The sequence below is a fragment of the Carettochelys insculpta genome, chromosome 6, assembly GCF_033958435.1.
Source record: "Carettochelys insculpta isolate YL-2023 chromosome 6, ASM3395843v1, whole genome shotgun sequence".
In the NCBI taxonomy this organism is placed as follows: domain Eukaryota; kingdom Metazoa; phylum Chordata; order Testudines; family Carettochelyidae; genus Carettochelys; species Carettochelys insculpta.
In genome coordinates this window covers 73512203-73536556 of record NC_134142.1, presented here as the reverse complement: position 1 = coordinate 73536556, position 24354 = coordinate 73512203, and the positions used below count along the sequence as shown (strand labels likewise).

Below are 24354 nucleotides of genomic sequence, written 5' to 3'. Positions count from 1 at the left end.
GTGGCTCAGCCCCCAACAATTCTCCCTAAAAATCTTTTGACAACCTGACCATTTCAACTGAGGGATGCCTGAGTGGGAGCACTGTGTTCAGCTGGACAATCCGGCTTCAATTGTGGGTTCAAGTTCTTTTGAAAATACGTCCTTAGTGTTTTAGACCTATTTGCACCACTTTAATAGCACAAAGCCAATATAATGGGACTGAGTATCTGGAACAACACCTCCTTTCTTTCTTCCTGAAGCTGCTGCCATTAGGGCAGTGAGTGATAAAGACACCACTTGGGCTGGGCTGCCAACTTTCAAATCACACAAAACAGAACACCCTTCCCCAAGCCTTCGCCAAGGTCCCACCTCCGCTAACCCCCTGCACTCACTCCATCCCCCTCCCTCCACCACTTACTCCTCCCTACCCACTCAAGCTGGGGCAGAAGGTTGAAGTACAGAATGATCAGATGTCTCAATTTTACAGGGACAGTTCAAGTATTTGGGGCTGGATCTTATATTGGTACCTATTACCCCCACCCCATCCTGATTTTTCACTTTTCCTAGACTGTGTTGGCTCTCAGGTGGGGCCATAAATGCAGGCGGGGGGAGGGGGGGTTGAACAAGTGGGAGGGGACTCTGAGTACAGCAGCAGGTTGGAGAGCAGCCTCCCAGGGATGAAGAGTTTGGGGTACAGGAGGAGATTCTAAGCTGGACATGTGGAGTCAAAGACTGCAGACTGAGGGAGGGGGTTCTGGGCTGGGGCAGAGGTGTGGGAGGGAGTGTGGGCTCCAGGAAGGTGTTTGGGTGTGGGACGAGACTCAGGGCTGGGGTGCAGACTTCTGAGCAGAGTTTTCCTCAGGGGGTTTCCTTGAAGCAGTGACAAGTCCCTTGACTCCTACACACAGGGTGACCACACAGGAGCCTGCTAACCCCACTGAGCAGACTTGTAATGGCCCAGTCAGTTGTACGAGATGGTCCTTAATAAATAATGTCAAACCATAATTTTTGTAACCCTTATTTTACGAACACAGCACACACAATGATTTGTAATGCAATATGTGTTTACTGCAGGATGTTAACAAACTTTTTACATATTCTGTTTCCTCACACTTTACATGTGTGTGTTTGCACCACTGTCTTCCAGACTTTCACACCTACCTACTTTAATTATGCCAATTTTACTTCATGTTTAATTTCAGTTTTCTTTCTTAAAATGCATGTTGCCCTTCACAGCAGGAATGCGGCTAGCTTCCTTTTCGTTTTCCAAATCAAGACTTTATTAGCAACAATCAAATCACAGACACAGATCATATCCCACAATGCACTGCACATATTAAAGGGGGAATTATCCAACATTTTGAAATCACATATCCTTTGCTATTGATATATGAATTTTCATTGTTTGGCTTTTAGAAGTTCACTGTTAATCAAAAATAATCAGGAGGTTTTTGCCTTTTTTTAACTTTGCAATTATAGCATTGGGAGCCACAAAGAATCATTACAACCATTGTGCGCGCGCTGTTCTTAAAACAGGGGTTACAAAAAGTATGGTTTGATGTTATTTATTAAGGACCATCTTGCACTCACATGCATTGTGGCTCTTAAATTATTGAGTTTTTTACCAAATTAAAACAAATGGCTCTTCTTGCTAGTTTGGTTGCCAACCTGTCCTAGGAAGTTTACACGAAACAGAATTGGGTCTCTCTGCAGTGACGAACAGACACCGAACTATCGACTCCAAAAAAGCGTGCCTACATTTTAAACCCAAACAGTGGTCAGAAACTTCCAAAAATTTTAAGATGCTGACCATTTTGCTTGCTGTCCTAAATGGAACATCCAACCATATTGTTGAATATGGCTGCTATATACACACCAGCCGCATACTGGCCCCTGCACCATACGTGCTAATGGAAAGGGTCTCCTTTTCTATGAGCAGAGTTCATGAGACTAGAAAGTGAGTAATAATACGTGACGACCCTCTTAGAAGCAAAATCTTCCACAGATTTGCAACAGCTCAGCCAGAAGATGATGCCATGTCTTTCATTGTCCAGATGTAAGGATTGTGCCTTGAAAGTTCCCGCTTTCAAAGATAGCTCAGAGTAACTAGAATATAGCTGAGAAAGCAAAGAGTAGGAACATTGTTCTACTTAAAGATGCTTATTGTCAAATTATTTTTTTCTAGCTTTTCTCTTGGCTTTTCCTGAACTCCTCTTGCTCTCTTTACCTGTGAGTTCAGTTTCAGACTAAGGTGAATATCAGCACACTATCTGTTGCAGAATCTAAACTGCACTCCTGATTCAGATTCTGGAATGGACAGCCGTATAAGATAGTGGCTGGAGAACCACAAAGTGCAGCTGAAAGGTCAGTGAACATTGTAGGGCAGAGAGGAGGGACACACATAACCCTGAATCTCTATTCCCCAGGCAAAAGAGCTCCCACATGAAAATCCAAGGCACCTTACAGATGCTGCAGCTGTGGCTGATGGGGAAACGCAACATCACTGTTTCAAGGTTAGACCCATGGGTTCATTACCCCAAGCAACATCAGACAACTCATGGTGATGGTGGCCTTACAAAAACAGCACTTGAGAGCATTGTACAGGGGTAATCAACTATATTTTCTACACACTTATTATGGCACAGGGGCAAATTAATCCCAATCATTTCCTCACCTTTTCTTCATTTGCAACTAGCAACGATTCCATTCCTGTCTTCAGTCGTTGAACTTCTTGATCTAAAACAGTTTTAAAATATTAAGGGAAAATGTTTCTGTAACCCACATTAAGTTATTTCTGTTCTATTTTACTTTGATTCATATACAGGGCCCATCACCAGGATCTCTGACTTCCCAGTACATAATAATATTAAACTGAGGCAATCACACATTTTGGAAGTCTCTACACCTTCAAATGACTTAGCGTTGCCAATTGCTGTGATATTAAATGTGCTATGTATAATGAATACTATATAATGGTTTTTGTTTTAAATCATTTTATTTTCCTTAACATTTGAGTGGAAAAGATTTGATTCTTGGTTCTCTAGAGATTTGAGAGGCTCCTCAATGTCATATTCATGTAAATAATTTTAAAAGAGATTACATTTTAGCTGGGGAGAAAGATCTGTAACTTATATGAACAATGGTTAAAAATATTTGTGAAACCTGAAGGTCAACAACAATAGATCAGAAAGCCTGACATCCTGCAGTGAGTTATCCTTAATGTCCTGTTGAAATCTTCACTGCACAAAGAAAAATCTTCCATGGACTCTAGAATCTATTAAAAAGTATATACGCTTAAATAATTGAACAAAATCTATGGCAAAAATGGGAACAGTGAACACAGAGCTGTTCCACATGTATCACAATCTTTACAATACAACATTTGTAGGTACTTTATAAAAGCATAAAATTGTGTGTTCACAAAAAAAGTTATTCACCATTATATCTGTTATTCTTTGAGATATGTTGCTCATATCTATTTGAGTTAAATGTGTGCATGTGCATGTGTATGACCACCGGAAAGTTTTTTCCTACCAACTATCAGCAAACACCCAACAAACTATCAAATTGACAGAGTGCAGCTGTTGCTCCCACTGGGGTTTAGGATAGAACACAGGCAGGAAAATGTCCTGACTGACATGGAACCCAGAGACCAATTTTGGCAGGAACACCAGATGTGAGCAGAGTTGGACCTCGTCCTTATGGAACACCATGTACAGGGGTTCAGAAATGAGGGCGCAGAGCTCAGACACCCTTGTGGCAGAGGTGATAGGCACCAGGAAGGCCACTTTCCAGGAGAGGTAGAGGTGAGAACAAATGACCAGTGGTTCAACATGGGTGCCCATAAGCACCCTGAGGACCAGGTTAAGGTTCCAGGCCTCAGTGACTGAGCATTACCAAGGGAAAGACCAAGACAATGAGGATCAACCAGTCCAACAATTAGGAAATTAGGAAAAACTATTTCACCAGGAGAGTGGTGAAGCACTGGAATGCTTTACCAACAAAGGTGGTGGACTCTCCATCCCTAGAGGTTTTTAAGTCCCAGCTTGACAAAATCCTGGCTAGGATGATTTAGTTAGGGTTGATCCTGATTTAGGCAGGGAGCTGGACTCAATGACCTCCTGAGGTCCCTTCCAGCCTTAGGATTCTATGATTCTAACACCATGACCACCACACCTGAAGGGGACGACCTGGAAGATGTGGAGCATTTCACCTAGTTCAGGAGTATTATGGGCATAGATGGAGGAACAGACAAGGATAACAATGCTAGAATCGGGAAAGCAACAGCTACATTTAAGACTCTTCATCTCATACAGAGTTCACAAAAAATATCTGTGAAGTAGGAACTGTGGATCTTCAACACAAATGTGAAGAGTGTGCTCTTGTATGGCTGTAGGATCTGGCATATTAAAAAGTCTTCAAGTCACAAGCTACAGATATTTATAAACAGATGCCTCAAATACATCCTTTGTATCAAATGGTGAGACTTTGTCATAAAATTAGGAGTTCTGGAACAGAGCAGGACAAGAATCACTTGATACTCAAATCAAGAGAAGAAAGTGGGGATGGCGAGGCCACAGTCTCAGAAAACAATCATCGAGCGTAGTCTGTCAAGCTCTCAAATGGGACCCACAAGGAAAACACAAAAGAGAAAGACCTTGGGCAACGTGAAGATCTACTGAACTTGAAGGACAACAATTGAGGTACACCTGGTGTATTTTAGAAGTTTTTTCCCGGGACAGAGTGAGTGCAGGAGACACGTAGATGACCAATGCTCCACCCAAAGTACAAAAGCTTAAGTCAAGTAAGTCAATCATATCTGTGTACCCCATAAATCCTTAGGCTACAGATGCTTAATTTGGTATTGGGGATGTTGGGTCAGAGTGACGCAACACAGCCTATAACACCCCATGACAGGTGAGACGGTTCACTCAGAAACACTCTCTCGCTCTCCTCAGAGCTCTCTTCAAGGATTTTCTAAAGATTCTTTCACTATATATTGGTACCAGTTCTTTCCTAATCTTCAGAGTATTTCTCTATTACTATTACTACTACTGCAGTGAAGTGGGTCTTAACTCCTAGGATTCCCAGGATAGAGTATGGTGTTTTGATTAAGCAGAGCTTGAACATAAGAACAGCCATACTGGGTCAGACCAAAGGTCCACCTAGCCAGATATCCTGTCTGCCGGCAGTGGCCAATACTTGGTGCCCCAGAGAGAGTGAACTGAACAGGTAATGCTCTCTCTCCTGCCAGCAATTTCCAGCTTCTGCCAAACAGAGGCTAGGGACACCATGCCTTATCCCTCTTGGCTAATAGCCATTAATGGACCTAACTTCCATGAATTTATCTAGTTCTTTTTTAAACCCTGTTATAGTTCAAGCCTTCACAGCCTCCTCTGGCATGGAGTTCCACAGGTTGACTGTGCGCTGTGTGAAGAAGAATTTCCTTTTATTTGTTTTAAACCTGCAGCCCATTAATTTCATTCGGGCTATGTCTGCACTAGCCCCAGAACTTTGAAAGCAGCATGATAATGAACCTAATCGAAAGATGCTAATGAGGAGAATATGCAGCACCTCATTAGCATAATGCCGGTTGCAGCACTTCGAAAGTGCCACTTCTGATCACGCATGGCTCATCTACACAGGGTCCTTTTCAAAAGGACCCCGCACACTTCGAAACCCCCCTTCAGGAATAAGACAGGAAACAAATAGGAATAAGGGGATTTTGAAGTGCGTGGGGTCCTTTTGAAAAGCACCCTGTGCAGACGAGCTGTGTGTGATCTATAAAAAGCAGGCTGCCAACAAAGACCCACATGGAGCTAGCTACTTAAAGGAGTAAAGGAGTGTGGGTTGGGGGCGGGGGCGAAAAGGTGCTGTGGCCACCATTTTATGCTAATGAGGTGCTGCATATTCATGGAAATCTAAGTACACTATATCTACTGGATTTCCCTTGTCCATATTTGTTGACCCCTTCAAAGAACTCTAATAGATTAGTAATACATGATTTTCCTTTACAGAAACTTTGTTGACTTTTGCCTAACAAATTATATCCTTCTACATGTCTGACAATTTGATTCTTTACTATGATTTCAACTAATTTGCCCAGTACTGATGTTAGATTTACTGGTCTGTAATTGCCAGGATCACCTCTAGAGCCCTTTTTAAATATTGAAATTAAGTTAGCTACCTTCCAGTCACTGGGTAGAGAATCTGATTTAAAGGATAGGTTACAAACCACAATTAATAGCTCCACAATTTCACATTTGAGTTCTTTCAGAACTCTTGGGCGAATACCAACTGGTCCTGCTGACATGTTACTATTAAGCTCGTCAATTAGTTCCAAAACCTCTTCTAACGACACATCAGTCTTGGATAATTCCTCATATTTGTCACCTACAAAGCACGGCTCAGGTTTGGGAATCTCCCTAACATCCTCAGCCATGAAGATGAAGCAAAGAATTCACTTAGTTTCACTGCGATGACTTGATCATATTTGAGTGCTCCTTTTGTATCTCAATCATCTGGGCAGCCCACTGGTTGTTTGGCAGGCTTTCTGCTTCTGATGTACTTAAAAAAACATTTTGTTATTCCTTTTTCAGTTTTTGGCTAGCTGTTCTTCAAACTCCTTTTTGGCTCTTATTATTACATTTTTACACTTAATTTGGCAGTGTTTATGCTCCTTTCTATTTTCCTCAATAGGATGTGACTTCCACTTTTTAAAACATACCTTTTTATCTTTTGCTGCTCCTTTTACATGGTTGATAAGCCATAGTGGCTTTTTGTTGGGTCTCTGACTGTGTTTTTTAATTTGAGATATACATTAAAGTTGGGCCTCTATGATGGTATCTTTGAAAAGTTTCCATGCAGCTTGAAGAGATTTTACTTAAGACACTGTACCATGTAATTTCTGTTTAACTAGCCTCCTAATTTTTACACAGTTCCCCTTTCTGAAATTAAATGCCACAGTGCTGGGCTGCTAAGATGTTCTTCTCACCATAAATGTTATTATATTATGGTCATTATTTCCAATCGGTCCTGTTAAAGTTACCTCTTGGACCAGATCCTGCATGCCACTCAGAACTAAATCAAGAATTGCCTCCCCCGCCCACCCCCGTGGGTTCTTGTATCAGCTGATCCACGAAGTGGTCATTTAAGGTATCAAAAAAATTTATCTCTGCATCTCGTCCTCAGGTGACATGTACCCAGTCAATATGGGGATAATTGAAATCCTCTACTACTATTGAGGTTTTTTTTATTTCAATTGCCTCTCTAACCTCCCTTAGCATTTCATAGTCACTATCACTGTCCTGGTCTGGTGGTTGATAATGTGTGTCTATTGCTATATTCTTATGTGAGCATGGAATTTCTATCCACAGAGATTCTATGGAACATTTTGATTTGTTTGAGATTTTTTACTTGATTTGATTCTACACTTTCTTTCACATATAGTGCTACTCCCCCTACCCGCACAACCTGTTCTGTCCTTCCTATATTCCAACGTCTTTCCACTCTGGTATGATTTTGTCCCATTTATTGTTCTTGTTCCACAAGGTTTCTGTGATGCTTCAATATCCTCCTCTATTACAAGGAACTCTAGTTTACCCATCTTATTATTTAGACTTCTAGCATTTGTGTACAAGCATTTTAAAAACTTGTCACTATTAATTTGTCTGCCCTCTCCTGATGCTTTAGATTCTTCTTTCTTCTTTTCTGATCTGGCCCATACTTTAATCCTATTCCACCCTTTCCTTCTAACTAATACCTAGAAATCTCTGTCAGCAGACTCTCCTCTGAGAGAAGTCTCTACCCGATCCACATACTCCCCTTTGCACCACTTGGTTTTCTCCCATATCTTAGTTTAAAAACTGCTCTATGGCCTTTTTAATGGTAAGAGCCAGCAGTCTGGTTCCACTTTAGTTTAGGTGGAGTCCTTCCTTCCTGTATAGGCTCCCGCTATCCCCAAAGTGTCCCCACTTCCTAATAAATCTAAACCCCTCCTCCCTACACCATCACTTCACCCATGCACTGATTCTGAATTTCTGCCTGCCCACCTGGCCCTGCACGTGGAACTGAAAGCACTTCTGAGAATGTCACCACAGAGGTTCTGGATTTCAGTCTCTTTCCTAGCAACCTAAATTTGGACTGCCGGACATCTCTCCTACCCCTCCCTATGTCACTGGTATCTATATGTACCACAACCACTGGCTCCCCCCAACACTACACATAAGTCTACCTAGATGCCTCAAGAAATCTGCAACCTTTGCAACAGGCAGGCAAGTCACCATATGGTTTTCCCGGTCATTGCAAACTCAGCTATCTGTGTTTCTAATGATCAAATCTCCCATTACTAACACCCGCCTTTTCCTACTGACTTGAGTTCCCTCCCCCAGAGAAACATCCTTAGTGCAAGAGGATACGACAACATCATGCGGAAGGAGGGTCCCAACTGTGGGATGGCTTCCCTCTGCTTCCATTGACTGCTCTCCTTCCCTGAGCCTTTCATCCTCCTTAACAGCGCAGGGGCTGTCTGACTGAAAGTGGGACAACTCTACCATGTTTGGAGAGTCTCATCAACATACTTCTCTGCCTCCCTTAGCTCCTCCAGTTCAGCCACCCTGCCCTCCAAAGCCTGCACTTCGTCTCCTTGCTCTGAATGCACACATATGCCACCTGACCATGGGGTATGTAATCATACATGTTACATGCGATGCAATAAACAGGATAGCCCCCCACTCTGCTGCTGGGCTTCTGCCTGCATTTTCTATGGATAATTAGATTATATATGAGGTTATTATTTCAGTGTGGTAGTTGGGGATATCGTCTAGTATAAAAGTTTTAAAGAATGTCAAAAGTAACTAGGTCCCTCTCAACTTCCCCTCTCAAAACTCCCCCCTGTTTGCAATTGTCCTGTTCACATGCTCTTCTGGGTCACTTACTAGCAGGCTTTATAAAGCTCTGGCCTTCCTGTTTGGTAGCCCCAGACCCTGACTATGGATCGACCAATGAACAGAAAGTTCTAGATTTCAAATCCAAACTGACAGCCTCAGCACATGTTTTTTCCAATAAACCAGCAAACAGCTCAGAACACGGATCTCCAAACACACAAACAAACAGACAAACACAAGCCCCATATGCAGCAGCAAGTAACCTCCAAACACACACACACACACACACTCCAGCCAGCCAGCCAGCCACTTACCCTAAGATCCTCTGAATTGCTCCTCTGACACCTGGAGAGCACCCCTCTCAAAACTCCCTCCTGTTTTCAATCACCCTGTTCACAACTCTCCAGGCCACGTAACAAATGCAAACTCTGAGTGTAGTTAGATATGCATGTTCTGTTAATCAGAGCAATTTAGCCTGTAATCAAACATTAACCCTCTTGCTTAATATTATGCAGACTGTATTCTGGTATTAACTCGCTCATCTAATACCACTGTGCTGCTAAAAATAAATAAAGGGCTGCTAAACATTGCATGTGTGGTCACTGGAATCCTGAGAACTACCGCGAGTCCAAGACCTTATTCATCTCAGTGGGATTGGGATGGGCTGGACCTTTGATCTTTAAATCAGATTGGAGAGCCTTTACCCAAATTAATAATCCCCCTATCTGAATATCCTTAAGCCTGGTTAACATCTGTGAGGAGGAGCTACTCATGAGAAAGGGTCCCTGAAGAGGGATGGGTGGAAGAGGTGGGTGGGGGGGCAGAGTGTAGGGGAACAGGATGGCATATCCCAACGAGATAGTCCTGAGGACACAGCAGTCTGACGTGATGGCTAACCAAGCCTGGAGGAATGGACAGCATCTATTTAGAAGTGGCAGGGCAGGATCTAGCAGTGCAAGTACTCCAGTCTCGAGCATATCATCAAAGGAGGACTCTGATTGTTCGCAACCAGCCCTGGAATGCTGGCAGGGAGGCTGGTGGCGAGAGTAATGCCTCTTGCGTTGGTGAAAGTCTGATCACCCATCAGGTTGAAAGGACCTGGACTGCTGGTGGTGCTGCTGAGGCTGCGGTTTAAATGGTTTCCTCTGTGTAGCTAGTGTGTGCGTGCCAAAGGGCTTCACAGTACTGAAAGCATCTGGTATCTTCTGTGCTGACACAACCAATGGGTAATAGGTGCCAACAACTTGGACATCTTGGAGGTGCACACCAGGGAATGGGACTGGTTTCCAGCAAGTGGTGCCCCTTGTCGGCACCAAGCCCAGAGCCAAGGACAGAGTGCTCTGCACTGAGGATGGCGGTGCAGAGCCTTGTCAAAGCAGTTGAAGTACTGACTCCAGGTGGAGCTGCTGGAGCTGAAAGTCATACTCCTTATGGGTCCAGGGCTTGAAATCCCTACAGATACAGCACTTCTCTCTTTGATGAGCTTCCTCCAAATAATGAAGACAGGAGTCGTGAGGGTGAGGCATGGACTTTAAGCAATCACAGCACTGCTTAAAGCCCTGGAACGCTTTCATTCCCTTAACCCTTGAAGGGGATGGTGCTTGGTCCTGCTGAGAGTGCCAGGGACTGGACCTCATGACCTATCCAGGTCCCTTCCAGTTCTATGATCTGATGGGAAAAAACAGCAGAAGGGGAGAAGACTTCCCACCCCACTGTGAGGACTAACTGAACCAAAAACAATGGTTATGCTAAACAAGCTATTTACAACTACTGTCACAGAAAGAGCTGGAGACCTGTGGCACAGCAACATGTGCTTCATCAGAACAATGCAACAGCTACACAGGCAGTAAGAAGAGAACAGAGGGGGTACCAGGTTGGCTGGATCATATATAGGCTTTGCATAAGCACCACACCAGGAGGCTCCCCAGCTGACCTGGCTGGCTAGTTGCTAGGGCAAGCTTTCCGACAGCTACACACATGCGTGCACAGACACCCCTAAGTGGAACAGATATGAGCAAGCACTTGAAGAAGAATCTGTAGATCTGTAAATTTATATAACTTTTTTCTTAACTATTCATAGGCCCAAATCTGCCATCAATTTTCTATGTACCTCTTCCACAGATGTTTACACATCCCCTTTTGTACTAAGCAAATGCAGATGACCGAGCAAAGCCTAAAAATGTCTATTATCTATTGTAGCTTCCATACAAGAAACATACTCCTGGATACCTTTACACTGATGTATTTGGTTTACAAAGAACTGTGCTACCAGTTCTCAAAGACAGTGATGCAGTGGATTAGGAAATGGGGAAAATTAAAGTTGCAAAGGGCCCTATTAGTAAATCTTTTTACAACAAATAGGTTAGGGTTGAACATTCAGCTTCACACTCATATTGTCTATAAATACTTTAATTATTAATTTGTTAGTTATTGCCAGTTACATGCATTTTGCAATGGTTGGCTATAATTAATATATTAACAAATATTTAAATGAAGGTATTACAACTTGTTTTTCATGCTGAAAACAGCATTTAGTTAACATGTGAGATGCACCAACATAATAAAATCAAGATAAATACAAAACCCATCAAGTAATCAGATTTAAAAAGATTTAAAAAGAACAGTGTCAAGGTATTTTAATAATTTTTAAAATAAAATGTATTCCCACTGTTTGTTATAATCCCAAACAAGTCTGAATGAAAACCTATTTTCTTATGAAAACATTTTCCTTTATTTACTTCACTGGTGAAAAGAAGCAGCATGCTTTCAAACAAAACTATCTCCCAAAAAGCACAAAGAGGGAAGTGAAAAGGAACAGATGCACAAAACAACTATCACATAAGCTTTACATGCAAATAAAAAAAGATGAATGTCAAATCTATGACCTATTAACCTTGACAGTGTTCTTTTAAAGTCCAGCTGATTGATTTATCAACCTGTCAGATTCAAGCTTTAAGCAGTGCTAATAATTGTCTGTTTGCTGCAAACAATAAAATAATCATCCCACACGCATTATGATAAAGCAGCTGAATGGAAAAAAGGCATTAAATTATTGCTGTGGAAGTGCAATTGAGCTATAATTTTTGTGAAAACGAACATTAAGAAAATGCCAAAAGTGAATCTCAAGGCTTACGTTTTTCTTTTAGCTTTCTCCTATATAGCTCCTCTACGATGGTAAATGAAGAAAGTCAAATAAAGTTTGTAGAAAAAGCACAGATTAGATACTATATGGCAACTTAGTCAGAATATGCATTCAAGCATGACAGGTACATCTTAACACTAATGATCTTGTGCATCTCAGAGGAAAACCAAAAAGTTCGACCAAAAAGATAGCAATTTTCTTTAGAGGAGATGTTGCTATTACTATCATTCTATTCAACCGTATACCAATCCAGTAGCTTTATTAGGGCACTCACAAATTTAGGCCCTGCTCCTGTTCCTCTTGGAATCTCAAGAGAGTTTTTCCATTGACAACAGTGGGAGCAGGAAGGGACCCACAGCTGGAAAGCTGAGAACTGCGGAGCTCTTGATTTACTAGTAATTAATATTCCTTTTTTTATAATTCTTTGAGCATCCTGTAGAAAATACTGAGTTATTCTCCCTGTGCAAAAATTCCTTTTCAATTATGTATTAAAGTTGAAAAACACTGTTAGGGAAATCGTATTTTCTGTGTCAATCTCATAACACTCAACATGCACAAGCTCAACAGGTGGACTTGCACTGAGCACTCTTAATATGGTGTTAGAGTACTGCTAGAATAGGCATTCATTCCTAATGGAAGATTTGATAGCAAAGAGCTAGTTTGTCTCCTTCACTCCTGGACGAGGACACTCAGCAGTTCTCCTTGGGAGGGGGAGCAGCAGCTGAGGAAAGGAGTCATTGATCATCAGTAGTATCTCCCCCTGCACCCTGGTGTCTGATGGAAGGTGGGTGAGGCCTACACTCCAGGAATGTTGGTGAGGTTGGCTGAAAATAGGAGGGGATCAAGGTAAGAGTACCAGTTCTGTGTAGCATTGTTCCTTACTGATAGCATGCACTTACACAAGGACTCTGATAGGGATTCAGTACAACCAGGGTATGGTGTAATCCTATCAAGTTATGATTTGGAATGAATACACAGGGGCAGCACATGACTATTACTGGGAAGTGACTGTGATACTATATGGTTGGAACATGACCATTTATATAAGTAATATTGCCACTGTCTGACAACTGAGACATATCTTGTAGAAAGTCAATGTCATGCAAGGTATTCATGGAAAAAATTACAATCAGGTATCTTTACCTAGAAGCATCTCTAATGTGTCTCATTTCTGCTCTTAACTTTGGACTGTGGTATTACCTGAAATGGGGAATTCTAATCAATGGACTGAGGATCTTCCAATCTTTTGGAAGTTATTAGACACTTTAAAAGCCAGCATTTTGTAAAATCACTGCTTAAAACCAGATACAAGAACTCTACAATGATCTTCAATATTTGATTTCCCTAACCATTTTAACTTATTTTCCTTTTACCTTACAAATAAACCTTTAGGTAATAGGTGCTAATGATTGGCAGCAGCATGATTATTGGGTATGATTTGAGTTATATATTGGCCTGAGTATCTGGCTGAACTTTTAGGATTAGAAGAATCCTTTGTTTGATTAAATTAATTTAAAATAACTACTCCTCATACAGTCTTGTGCAGGGGTTCTCAAACTTCACTGCACCTCTTTGACAACCAAGTTACTAGATGACTTGGGTGGGGGTGACAGTCCAAACCCCACTGTTTGGGGTGAAGGGAGAGGGGGCCATAGACTGATCCCCATTGCCCTGAATGAGGGGAGAGTGGGCCACAGACTCAGGCCTGCCACTCCAAGTGGGAGTGGATCTCAGCCTTCAAATTCAGCCCTGGGTCTCAGCAAGACTAATAAAGATGCTGGTGACCAAAGTGACATGGGATTAACAAGAAGTCTTGTGGCACCTTATGGACTAACAGATATTTTGGAACATAAGCTTTCGTGGGCAAAGACCCGCTACATCAGATGCATCTGATGAAGTGGGTCTTTGCCCACGAAAGCCTATGCTCCAAAATATGTGTTAGTCCATAAGGTGCCACAAGACTTCTTGTTGTTCTTGAAGCTACAGACTAACATGGCTACCTCTCTGATACTTGTCATGGGATTGTGACCCACAGTTTAAGAACTGCTGGTCTGTTTTACCACTGGTCATGAAACAAGAGCTGGGATGCCTAAGGAGACAGCGATGAACAGCAGTTTTATTATTTTTGAAAGGGTAACTAGAAATACACATTCATAAAACTCTGAGATCAATACTTTACAAATATATGTCTACAAGGAACATTAAATGGTCCTTCAGTTTAGACCTTCTCTATGTCAGAAGTTTTAGTGATCTGTGGATACCAAACTCTCTTACTTGGACTGTCAGCAGGGCAAACCTGAGCCCGCCCACCCCATCTCTGCCTGTGCTCTCTTAGAAAGCAATACTGTCAGAGCTCCTTATGGTGCTTTAAGTGCTGGGTAACTGCTGCTTCACAGAAATGAAGACAAATGTTTTCATTTCAGTTTTGATTTCTTCCCCATCCATTCTTACCTCTTTCTGCAATTTCATTGTGTGCCGGGGTTCTGGAGAGCTGACTCTGTAGACGTTCAATTTCTGCGTTTTTGAGAGCTAACTGCTCCTGAAGCTGGGATATTTCAGCCTGGAAGAACAGAATGGAAATTCAAAATGTCATCATCACTGGTGACATCATTTAGCATTCCCAAACAAAAACTCTCTTCACTTAACTCTAGGCTTTGATTTATGATTTTTTTTAACGTTATGATACTTTTAGGCCCTTAAAATGCCACCTATCCTGCAGGAAGGAAATACCTTTAATAGGAACTCATTATTTTTCAATTATATTAACCCTGAAGAGTATGAAATAACTGCAGGAATGCTGTGAATTTAAGAATTCAGTGCTGTACAGTCTGATTAAATAAAACGAGGCTGTTTCCTTGGCAAGTAATCTGAGAACAGACAGAAAGCATTAACTGTAGCAGTCTTCCCAATAGTTTGTACAAGGCTTTACTTGAATCAGCAGTATAATGTTCAAGGGAACTCAGTCATTAGCAACAGCTACTCCAGGAGAGGAGAATATTTTCCCAAACCTTCTCACATTTTGAAAGATAACACATTTTTCTCCACAGTTATGGATCACTTTTATGATATTAATTGTAGTTCAGAATAGATGTAGTTTCTGTTAGTGTGAGATAATAATTCTGTGTCCATTTTACTGAAAAAAGAAATAATCACACACAAGAAAAGTGTCCTGGTCTGACATCTATTAAATCTGACCAGCGCTCTCAGACATTTGGTAAAACTCTCTCTCTCTCTCTCTCTCTTGCATCAGATATTTCAGATGGCAATTTATTTAGATGGCAATTATGGCAGCAAAAACAATGCATGGCCCCAAAACCAGCCATTAATATGGGTCAAAGCACAGTAGTTAATTTACACCCATTAGAATTCAGGATGTTTTTATGACTACATAAAATATCCATCCCACACCAAATTTTTTCAAAAATCCAGCATTGATCAAAATGTGGCTTTGCCCAGCTGGCAATTAGATGATACTATTATCTCATGATAGGCTGCCTGAGAGCAGTTTTCTGTAACACATTGTTTTTCAGATGTCTGTGCATCTTTAGAAGCACTTGTGCCTATCTATGTGCATTTGTCCCAGCAAATATTTACTATGATCTATCCTTGACTATTCATCTTTGGCATAAGGTGTGACCACGTCCTCAAGACAAACCCATGTTAAGTTAAGAAAAACCCATGATCTGGCAGATTTAATGTAGTAAGTGAAAACACTTTTTGACTTGAAGGAGCAGACAGCTGGGTGGCAGCAAAGATTCACTGTTTCTGCCATTCAATCCAGCTTACAAAACCTCTGAATCAAAGCAAGCAGCCCTGTAGGACCCTAAAAATTAACCCTTTTATTTATTAGGTAATGAGCTTTCAGTTTCTGGCGCACTCTCTGAATGGTTAACATGCTTCTCAGTGCTAGTTTGCTTTCTGCATCTCAGTCAGGGAAATATTTCAAATTTTTATTTTGGGAGTTGGAGCAACAGATCGATAGAAGTGCAAACTTCCTAATAGCATATTTGGATTTGTCATCTCCACCCTATTCTTCAGTCTTGATTTCTCTTACAAACTCTCATCTTCTGTCTTTTATTCAATTGCATGTCATCACCACAGCTAATTTTCCTCTTCCTTTCCTGGCACTTACATTTCTTTCCCTAAAGTCCCATATCTTCTCCTACTCAGTTTCTCTCTAGAAGTTTATTTCCCTATTCTCCATGCATCCACTTCTCCTCTTTTCTCTGACTCCACAGTCTGCCACTTTTCCCTTTAAGGCTACGTCTACGCTATGGATAAATTTGAATTTATTATGTAATGCTGGATTTTATAAATTTGAATTTGACTATCATCACCTCCCCACACACTCTTCCCTAAGTCGACTTATTCCTGCCACAGTCAATTGGCAAACATTGACTGTAGCAGGAGTGCATTGTGGGAATCTACCCCACAATTCCCTCACCCCTGTAGCATTCTGGGTGTTTTTGCTTGTATTTGACATCATCTTCCCACATTGCATTGCCCTCCCCTAACTCCCCTCCTGTGGTAAGCAAATGTCCATTTTTCCAAGTGAAAGGAAGGAAAAGTAGGGCATCAACAAGGATCACCAAAAGCACAGAAATCTCTTTCTTCTATAACTGAACTGCTTTTTTAAAACTGTAGCTGTAACTGAATTATGGAGGATTTTATAAAAATCATCAGGTGTATGTCTTCTCCACTGGCCCTCCACCGACTGTCCCCACTCCTTTGATTACACCTGATCCCTGAAAATAATACGGGGCAATGCAAAGCTTGAAGAGAATTGATACTAAACTTTTTGAAAAAAGAGGATTGTTGAGGGAAGGGTATTTGGCTTCCCAGTCCATTATACTGCTTCTGTGAACAGTCTGTATTCTCAGCTGGCCCTCCACCCACACAGACATTGACAACACAGGGGATGGGGCTGAAATCTTTTGGTTTTTGTGACAGCCAACAGGTTCTCAACAGGCTCTCCACCTACTCTTCCCTGCAGGAAGGGGACAAAAGTTAGAAGAAAGGACAGAAGAGGCAAGGAAAAAAGATTTTTGGCTTCCCTCTTCACTACACAGACATTGCCAACAGGGGAAATGGGGGGTGGGGTTTGCCAAATTTCGTTGGCATTATGGGGCACTTTGGCATTTCGGAGGTTGAATGGCCAGTTGACATGGTCCCTGAAAATCTTTTTCGGCTGTGGGGTGTGAGGCACATGGCTGGAGGGCCACTTGAACCATTCCCCTTGGGTGGCAGCCAGGCCCCGCAATTTGCAGCTGCTGGGGGAGACTTTGCCCATGCAGCAGGTCGCCCCCCAGGTCCTTGTTGGGGCGGTGTGTGTGTGGTGGTTTCAGTGGGGGGAGGGGTCAGTTGAAGAAGTCCCTCCGGGCAGAGGCCCTGAAGATATTTTTGGTGGGCGGCCAGTTAAAGCAGTCCCCCAGGATGGCTGCAACGCTCTGAAAATGTTAGCCACCAGGGGAGACTTCCCCCAGTGGCAGAAAGGCCCCAAACTAATTTTGGTGGTGGGGGGCAGTTGAAGCATTCCCCCCAGATGTCTGCAAGCACCCACAAATCTTTCCCAACCTTGGAGCCCTAACCACATGCACGCCAGGACATGGGGGCAGCATGGTCAGCACCAAACGGCAGGCATGTCTTTTTCTTGGGTTGGGGGCTAGCCACATGATGTGGTTGAGCAGGGGAAAGACCCCAACTGGGGGGCACCTGTGGGGCAGGGAGTGGGAGCTGTACAAAAATGTAAACCACTGAGAAGAAGTTTCTCAGCCTTTTATGCAAGCACAACCCCCACAACAGTCTTGCTGCCATGTGGTGCAGGGGGGCAAGTCCTGGCACCAGGCAGCACAGAAAAAAATACTAAGTGTAGAGACAGAATCACAATCTCCCGGCAGGGGCTATTTCAATGTGTAGATGGCTGGTTACTCAGGTGATTGTCCAGCTGATTTTGTTGGTAGCTGGTTGAGACATCCATTTGCCTTTTGTCTCTGAGAAACTGGCTTGGGCTGCTTCCCAGACAAATATGCATCACACAGTAGAATTTTATTACTTTAGATGCAAAGTTGCCACACATTTTCTATGATAACCATGATCAGCAATTTATGTTTTTCAATGATAACTCACAAGAAGCATAATGGTAATAGTCTGTCACAGAATTTTATTAGCCTTTTTTGGAACTGCATTACATTGTTGGCTCACATTCAGTTATAACTCCCCCAGATCCTTTCCAGCAACATTTCTGCCTAGTCAGTTATTCCCCATTTGGTAGTTGTGTATTTGATTTTTTTTCTTCCTAAGTGTATTACTTTGCACTTGTCTTTACTGAATTTCATCATGATGATTTCAGACTAATTTTCCAATGTGTCAAGGTCATTTTGGATTCTAATCCTGTGCTCCAAACTGCTTGCAAACCCTCCAAGATTTTATAAGCAAATTCTTCACTTCACTATTCAAATCAATAATGAAAAAGTTGAATAACACCGGATCGAGAAGAGATCCCTGTAGAACTCCTATATATAAATATATACACACACACACTGTACTTCCTGACAGTTTTATAGCAAATGACTTATTTGAGGATGGTCTTTTAACAATTATGCACACACATTATAATAATTTCACCTAGACCACAAATTACTTCTTTACTTCTGAGAATGACATATGTGGCTGTATCGAAAGCCATATTAACAATCAAAATAAATCACATATATTATTCCCTGACCATCTCTTTGGCTAGTAACTCTGTCAAAGATGGAAAGGAAATCATTCTGGCATGGTTTGTTCTTGACAAATCCAAATTAGCTACTATTTATTTACCTATTATCCTCTAGTTGTTTACAAACTGATTGTTTAATAATTTGTTCCAGTATTTTAACACATATCAAAGACAGGCTGACCAGTTTGCAATTGCCTGGATTCTCCTTTTCCCCATTCTTAAAGACGGGTATTTTGTTTGCCTTTCTCCAGACCTCTGGGATCACACCCATCCTCCATGAGTTCTTAAAGATAATTGGTAACAATTTCAAGACTTCTTCAGCTAAGGGATTAAGTATGTTCTGGGGCAGTGTTTTTCAACCAGGGTTGCATGTACCTTTGGGAGGTAACCTGAGGTTTTCCAGGGGGTACATCAACTCATATAGATATTTTCCTAGTTTTACAACAGGCTACATAACACTAGTAAAGTCAGTACAGTCTAAGAGTTCATTTGGACAATGACTTGTTTTTACTGCTTCATATGCCTTACTCTGAAATGTAAGTATTTCCAATTCACGTATTTCATAATAAGATGGTAGAAAGTCAGCAAGCTTTCAGTAGTAGTTTTCTGTGATATTTTTGCATGCCTTTTTAAGAGAGGCATAACTTGGTGGTATGCAAAATAAATCTGACAGTAATCTGGAAAGACTGAATGGCACTTGTTTCAAGACCTCAGATTTCCTTAGAACTATGTGTCTCAATTGGTGGTACCATTAGAGTTATGAAAGAGAAGTCTGAGGCTACTAAGAGTTTTTTTTTTTTTTGAAAAAAGGGGTACTTAAAAAAAGGTTAAGGGAATGCTCTGGGGAATTTCATCAGGCTTCCCAACTTGAATGAACTTACCTAAATATTCTTTAATTTGTTCATTCCCTATTTTAACACACATTTCTTTCCTGTAGTTGTAAGTATTAATTGCATTAAGCATTTGGTCACTTGAAATATTACAAACAACACTAGTTTATAAACTAATTTGAAATAAGAGTAGCCCTGTCTGGAGATGTCTGGAGACTATTCACAGAAGTTTCCTAACAAAGTGAAAATACCATGTACTAAAGGGCTTTTAAATCTAGTGGAGAATGCCGTAACAAGAACCAGTGCCTAGAAGATGCAGGCAGACTAAAATCAAACTATAAATAAGGCACAAATGTTTAACAATAATGATTAACCATTGGAACAAACTTCGGAGGGGAGTCATGAAATCTCCCTCTCTTAGGGTGCGTCCACATGTGCATGTATTTTCCAAAAGACAGGCCCTCTTTCAAAATAACACAGGGAGCATCTACATAAGTAATGAGTTCTTTCAAATGGAAATTGGAGGCATGTGGCTCAGACGTCAAAAGCTGGATCCCAATCCCGTAGTGGGAAGAGCACCCTTTTGATAAAAACTAATTTGAAAGAAGGTACATGTAGGCGCTCCATGGCCTGTTCTTTTGAAAGAGGGGTCCTCCATGGCAGCATGGGTGAGCTGCAACAGTATGAGCTGCACAGAGCACACCTTCTGAGCTGCCCCCAAGGACCACAGAGACCCAATGGCCAGCATACCACTGCCTCCAGAGCCCCAGGGCCCTCCTCAGAGCACCACAGGGCTCTCAGGAGCCAGCCCTGGAGAAACAAAAAAGGGCCCCCTCCTGGACGGAGCCCAAGCTCTTAGACCTCCTTGGACTGTGGAAAGATCAGGAGGTCCTCTGGGAGATGGGGGTCAAAGCGGAGGAACAGTGCAGCCTTCGCCCACCTGGCCCAGGGACTGACCAGCCATGGCCACCTGGAGCGGACCCCCGACCAAGTAAAGAGCAAAGTTAAGGAGCTCTGACAGGGCTATGCCTGGGCCTGGGATGAGGGCAGGAGCTCAGGAGCAGGTCCCTCCACCTGCTCCTACTACTGGGAGCTCTGCTCCATCTTGGGGCCCCAGGACAGTTCTGGGCCCCCAAATCCAGTTCTGGGCCCCCAAGATGGAAGCATGTGGACACACTGGAGAGGGTCCAGCGAATGGCGACCAAAATAATTAGGGGGCTGGAGCATACGACCTATGAAGAAAGGTTGAGGAAATTGGGTCTGTTTAGTCTGCAGAAGAGAAGACTGAGGGGCGACTTGATAACAGCCTTCAACTTACTGAAGGGAGGTTGCAAAGAGGCTGCAGAGAGGCTGTTCACAGTGGTCCCAGATGGCAGAACATGAAACAATGGTCTCAAGTTGCAGTTGGGATGGTCCAGGTTGAACATTAGGAAAAACTTTTTCACTAGGAGGGTAGTGAAGCATTGGAATGGTCTATCCAGGGAAGTAGTGGAGTATCCATTCCTGGAGGTATTTAAGTTTTGGCTCAACAAAGCCCGGGCTCGGCTGATCTGATGGGTTTGGTCCTGCCTTGGGCAGGGGGCTGGACTTGATGGCTTTTTAAGTCTCTTCCAGCTCTATTGTTCTATGATTCTATGACAGCTCCCCATCCCCAATGGTCCTGGACACATCTGCAGACCAGCCTGAACCAGAGGTCCTTGAGGAGCTGAGACCAGCCACTCAAGATTGGTCCAGGGAGGAGAGCAACCTCATAACTGACATCCTCTTGTGGTTGTGCAGCTGGGCCATAGGGAGTTGGGCGTCACCGGAGGTCATCGAGGGATCCCCTGGTAAGTTAACGATGGGGTATGAACCCTGGCTGGCAGGGCAGGGACGACACAGCTGCAAGTGGGCCATGCATGTACCCAGAGATCTGGGGCTAGACACCTCGGCTGGCCATAGCCCACCTCACACCCATGGTGCCCGCCCACACCAGGCAGCAGCTGGCCCTGTGGACAGCTCTAGGTGCCAGATGTGTGGTGGGACATAAGCAAGTTGGGCTGCAACCAGGGACAGTCCCACCCGGAGGGAAATCCCTGTGTGCCCCCCACATCGCATGGATGCTGCACCCATCCCACCTAGGCTCCAAGCAAGGTGGGGGTATGGGGTCCTGATCGGGGACTGACATACCGTCCTTCTCCCCTTCCCGTTGCAACAGTATAGTTGCATTTGCATATACACCAAGTGCTGATTGAGGGTCCACACAATCCATCAGCATTGGTGGTCCCAAAGAGCCCCCTGGAGGCAGCAGACAGGGGCCAGGCACCTCCAAGCATGCCAGATACCACAGTGGCACAAAAGAAGCAATACCACTACACTCCGCCAGGGCAAGCTGGCAGAGTGGCGCCTCCGGTTGGAGGAGGCTGACTGGGCCTGGTGGAGGGAGATGTGGGACCACCTGATGTCCCACCTGGAGGGCATCCATGGGACCCTGCAGGAGCATGTGGGCAATGTGGCATGGCTCCTAGCACTCCATGCTGCCCCACCAGGACCCGCAGATACCACTGCCCCCCCAAACCCTCCACAGAAGCCCCTACACCACCATGTTGAGGTCCCTGCTGACATCGCCCTATGCTCCTACCTGCTAGTGCTCCCTGCCCTGTCCCAGCCCTGCCGTGGACCCCGCACCCAGGAAGGGAGGGGATCCTGGGACTGATGGGCTCTTGGCCTGCAACCCCTGTCTCCAATTGACCCTCCAGGTTCAGGTCCCTCCCCAGCCACCTCCAAGTTCAGGTCCCTCTCTGCACACACACCCCTGTCCCAGGTTCAGGTCTCTCCCAGCCCCATGATGTACATAGTTGGTCCCCCACCCCTCATTGTAAATAGTTGCATTTGCATATACACCAAGTGGTGACTGAAGTTTATAAATGCTTTAAGGCACAACGATGCCCATGTCCCATGGTCTCGTAGTGGGGAGATGTGAGGGTGGTGGTGGTGGTGCATGTGGTGATGGGGTAGATATGTGGGGGGGTGGTGAGAAGGAGGTGTTGGAGGGGTCAGTGGAGCCCAGGAGCAAGGCTCACCCGGAAGGCCTCCCTGATCCAGACCCTGTTGCAGTTTGCATAGCAACTGGCAGCAGTGGCCATCGGCTCGAACCCTGCAGCAGCCTCAGTCACCCAGCCCTGGATGTAGGCATACCCCTTACCCTCCACAATGTTGTGGAGGGTGCAGCAAGTGCCTACCACCTGCGGGACATTGTGCACCCTGACCTCAAGGTGTGCGAGGAGACACTGCCCTTTCAGGCACCCAAAAGCCCACTTGACCACGTGCCGAGCCTAGTTGAGGTGGGTGTTGAAGGCCTCCCGGCTGGGGTAAAGGTGGTCATTATAGGGCCACATGAGCCACGGCAGTAAGGGATATGCCACATCCGTGACCATGCACAGTGGCATGGTGGTGTCCCCAACAAGGAGCTCCCGCTGGGGAATGAAGGTGCTGGCCTCCATATGCAGGCACAGGCTGGAGCTGTGTTACCTGGAGAGGTGGTGGATTCTCCACCCCCAGAGGTTTTTAAGTCCCGGCCTGACAAGGTCCTGGCTGGGATGACTTAGATGGTGCTGATCCAGCTTGAAGCAGGGGGCTGGACTAGATGATCTCCTGAGGTTCCTTCCGGTCCTATGATTCTAAGACCCTGGCATTGAGGGTTTGGCCTGCCCAGCCACATAGATGTCCATGAACCGACTTTTGTGATCCACTGGGGCCTGGAGGACTACCAAGTGGTAGCCCTTTTGGTTAATATAGTGGCTGGCACTGTGTGGCAGGGCACAGATGGGGATGTACATGCCATCCAGGGTGCCGAAGCAGTTTGGGAACCCCAGCAATGCAAACCCCCTGACGATGGTGTCCAGGTCCCCAAAAGAGATGACATGATGCAGGAACATCTCGTTTATGACGTGGAGGACCTGCATGGGATGGAGGACATGTGCTCTTGTGAGGGTGCAGCTGGGTGTTCCCAGTCAGCCTGCATGCCCCATGCCCCCTCCCAACCAGCAGCCCCCAAGGATCCCCAAGCCCCCTCCTGGCCAGCAGCCCCCACGGGTCTCCAGGCCCATGGGCCCCTTCCCCATGGTGAGAGTAGCCATGTCTACACGTGCCGGCTACTTCGAAGTAGCCGCGCCAACTTCGAAATAGCGCCTGTCACGGCTACATGTGGCGGGCGCTATTTCGAAGTTGACATCGACGTACGGCAGCGAGACGTCGAAGTCGCTAACCCCATGAGGGGATAGGAATAGCGCCCTACTTCGACGTTCAACGTCGAAGTAGGGAACATGTAGCCGTTGCGCGTCCCGCAACATTGAAATAGCAGGGTCCGCCATGGCGGCCATCAGCTGAGGGGTTGAGAGACGCTCTCTCCAGCCCCTGAGCTTGATGGTCGCCGTGTGCAGCGGCCCCTTAAAGGTCCCCACCCCCTGCCTTCCTGTGCAGGAAGCTGACAGAGCGTGCAGGCGGCAGCCCAGCCACGCGGCCAGCCTGCACACTCCTCTGCAGCCACACCAAACCCCCACCGCTGCGATGGCCACCCCCCAGCCCCTAAGCACCCCCAGGGCACCCCCTCAAGGGGAGCCAGGGCTCCCAGACCGGCAGCCAGGCTGGGAAGCGGCAGCGGGGCCCCTCCTGGATGGAGGCTGAGCTTCGGGACCTGCTGGGGCTCTGGAGTGAGGAGGAGGTGCTCCAGGTAACGGGGAGCAAGACGCAGAACGCGGATGCATTCGCTTGGCTGGCCGAGGGCCTGGCCGCCCGGGGTCACCCTGCCCGCACTCCTGA

General features: G+C 44.6%; 1 protein-coding gene across 10 annotated transcripts in view; it reads right to left on the bottom strand.

Moving 5' to 3' along the window:
• PPFIBP2 (PPFIA binding protein 2) overlaps nucleotides 1-24354 on the bottom strand; it is a 260115-nt gene that overhangs the window by 52628 nt on the left and 183133 nt on the right. For 8 of the 10 annotated variants that reach the window (XM_074997329.1, XM_074997322.1, XM_074997323.1 and 5 more), the window contains 3 exons: nucleotides 14458-14566; nucleotides 11998-12030; nucleotides 2654-2715 (listed from right to left, as the gene is read on the bottom strand). In XM_074997329.1, the coding sequence (XP_074853430.1) occupies nucleotides 2654-2715; nucleotides 11998-12030; nucleotides 14458-14566 (204 nt within the window). The remainder of the gene's footprint in view (nucleotides 1-2653; nucleotides 2716-11997; nucleotides 12031-14457; nucleotides 14567-24354) is intronic. The other 2 variants (XM_074997330.1, XM_074997326.1) reach the window with 1 other exon arrangement.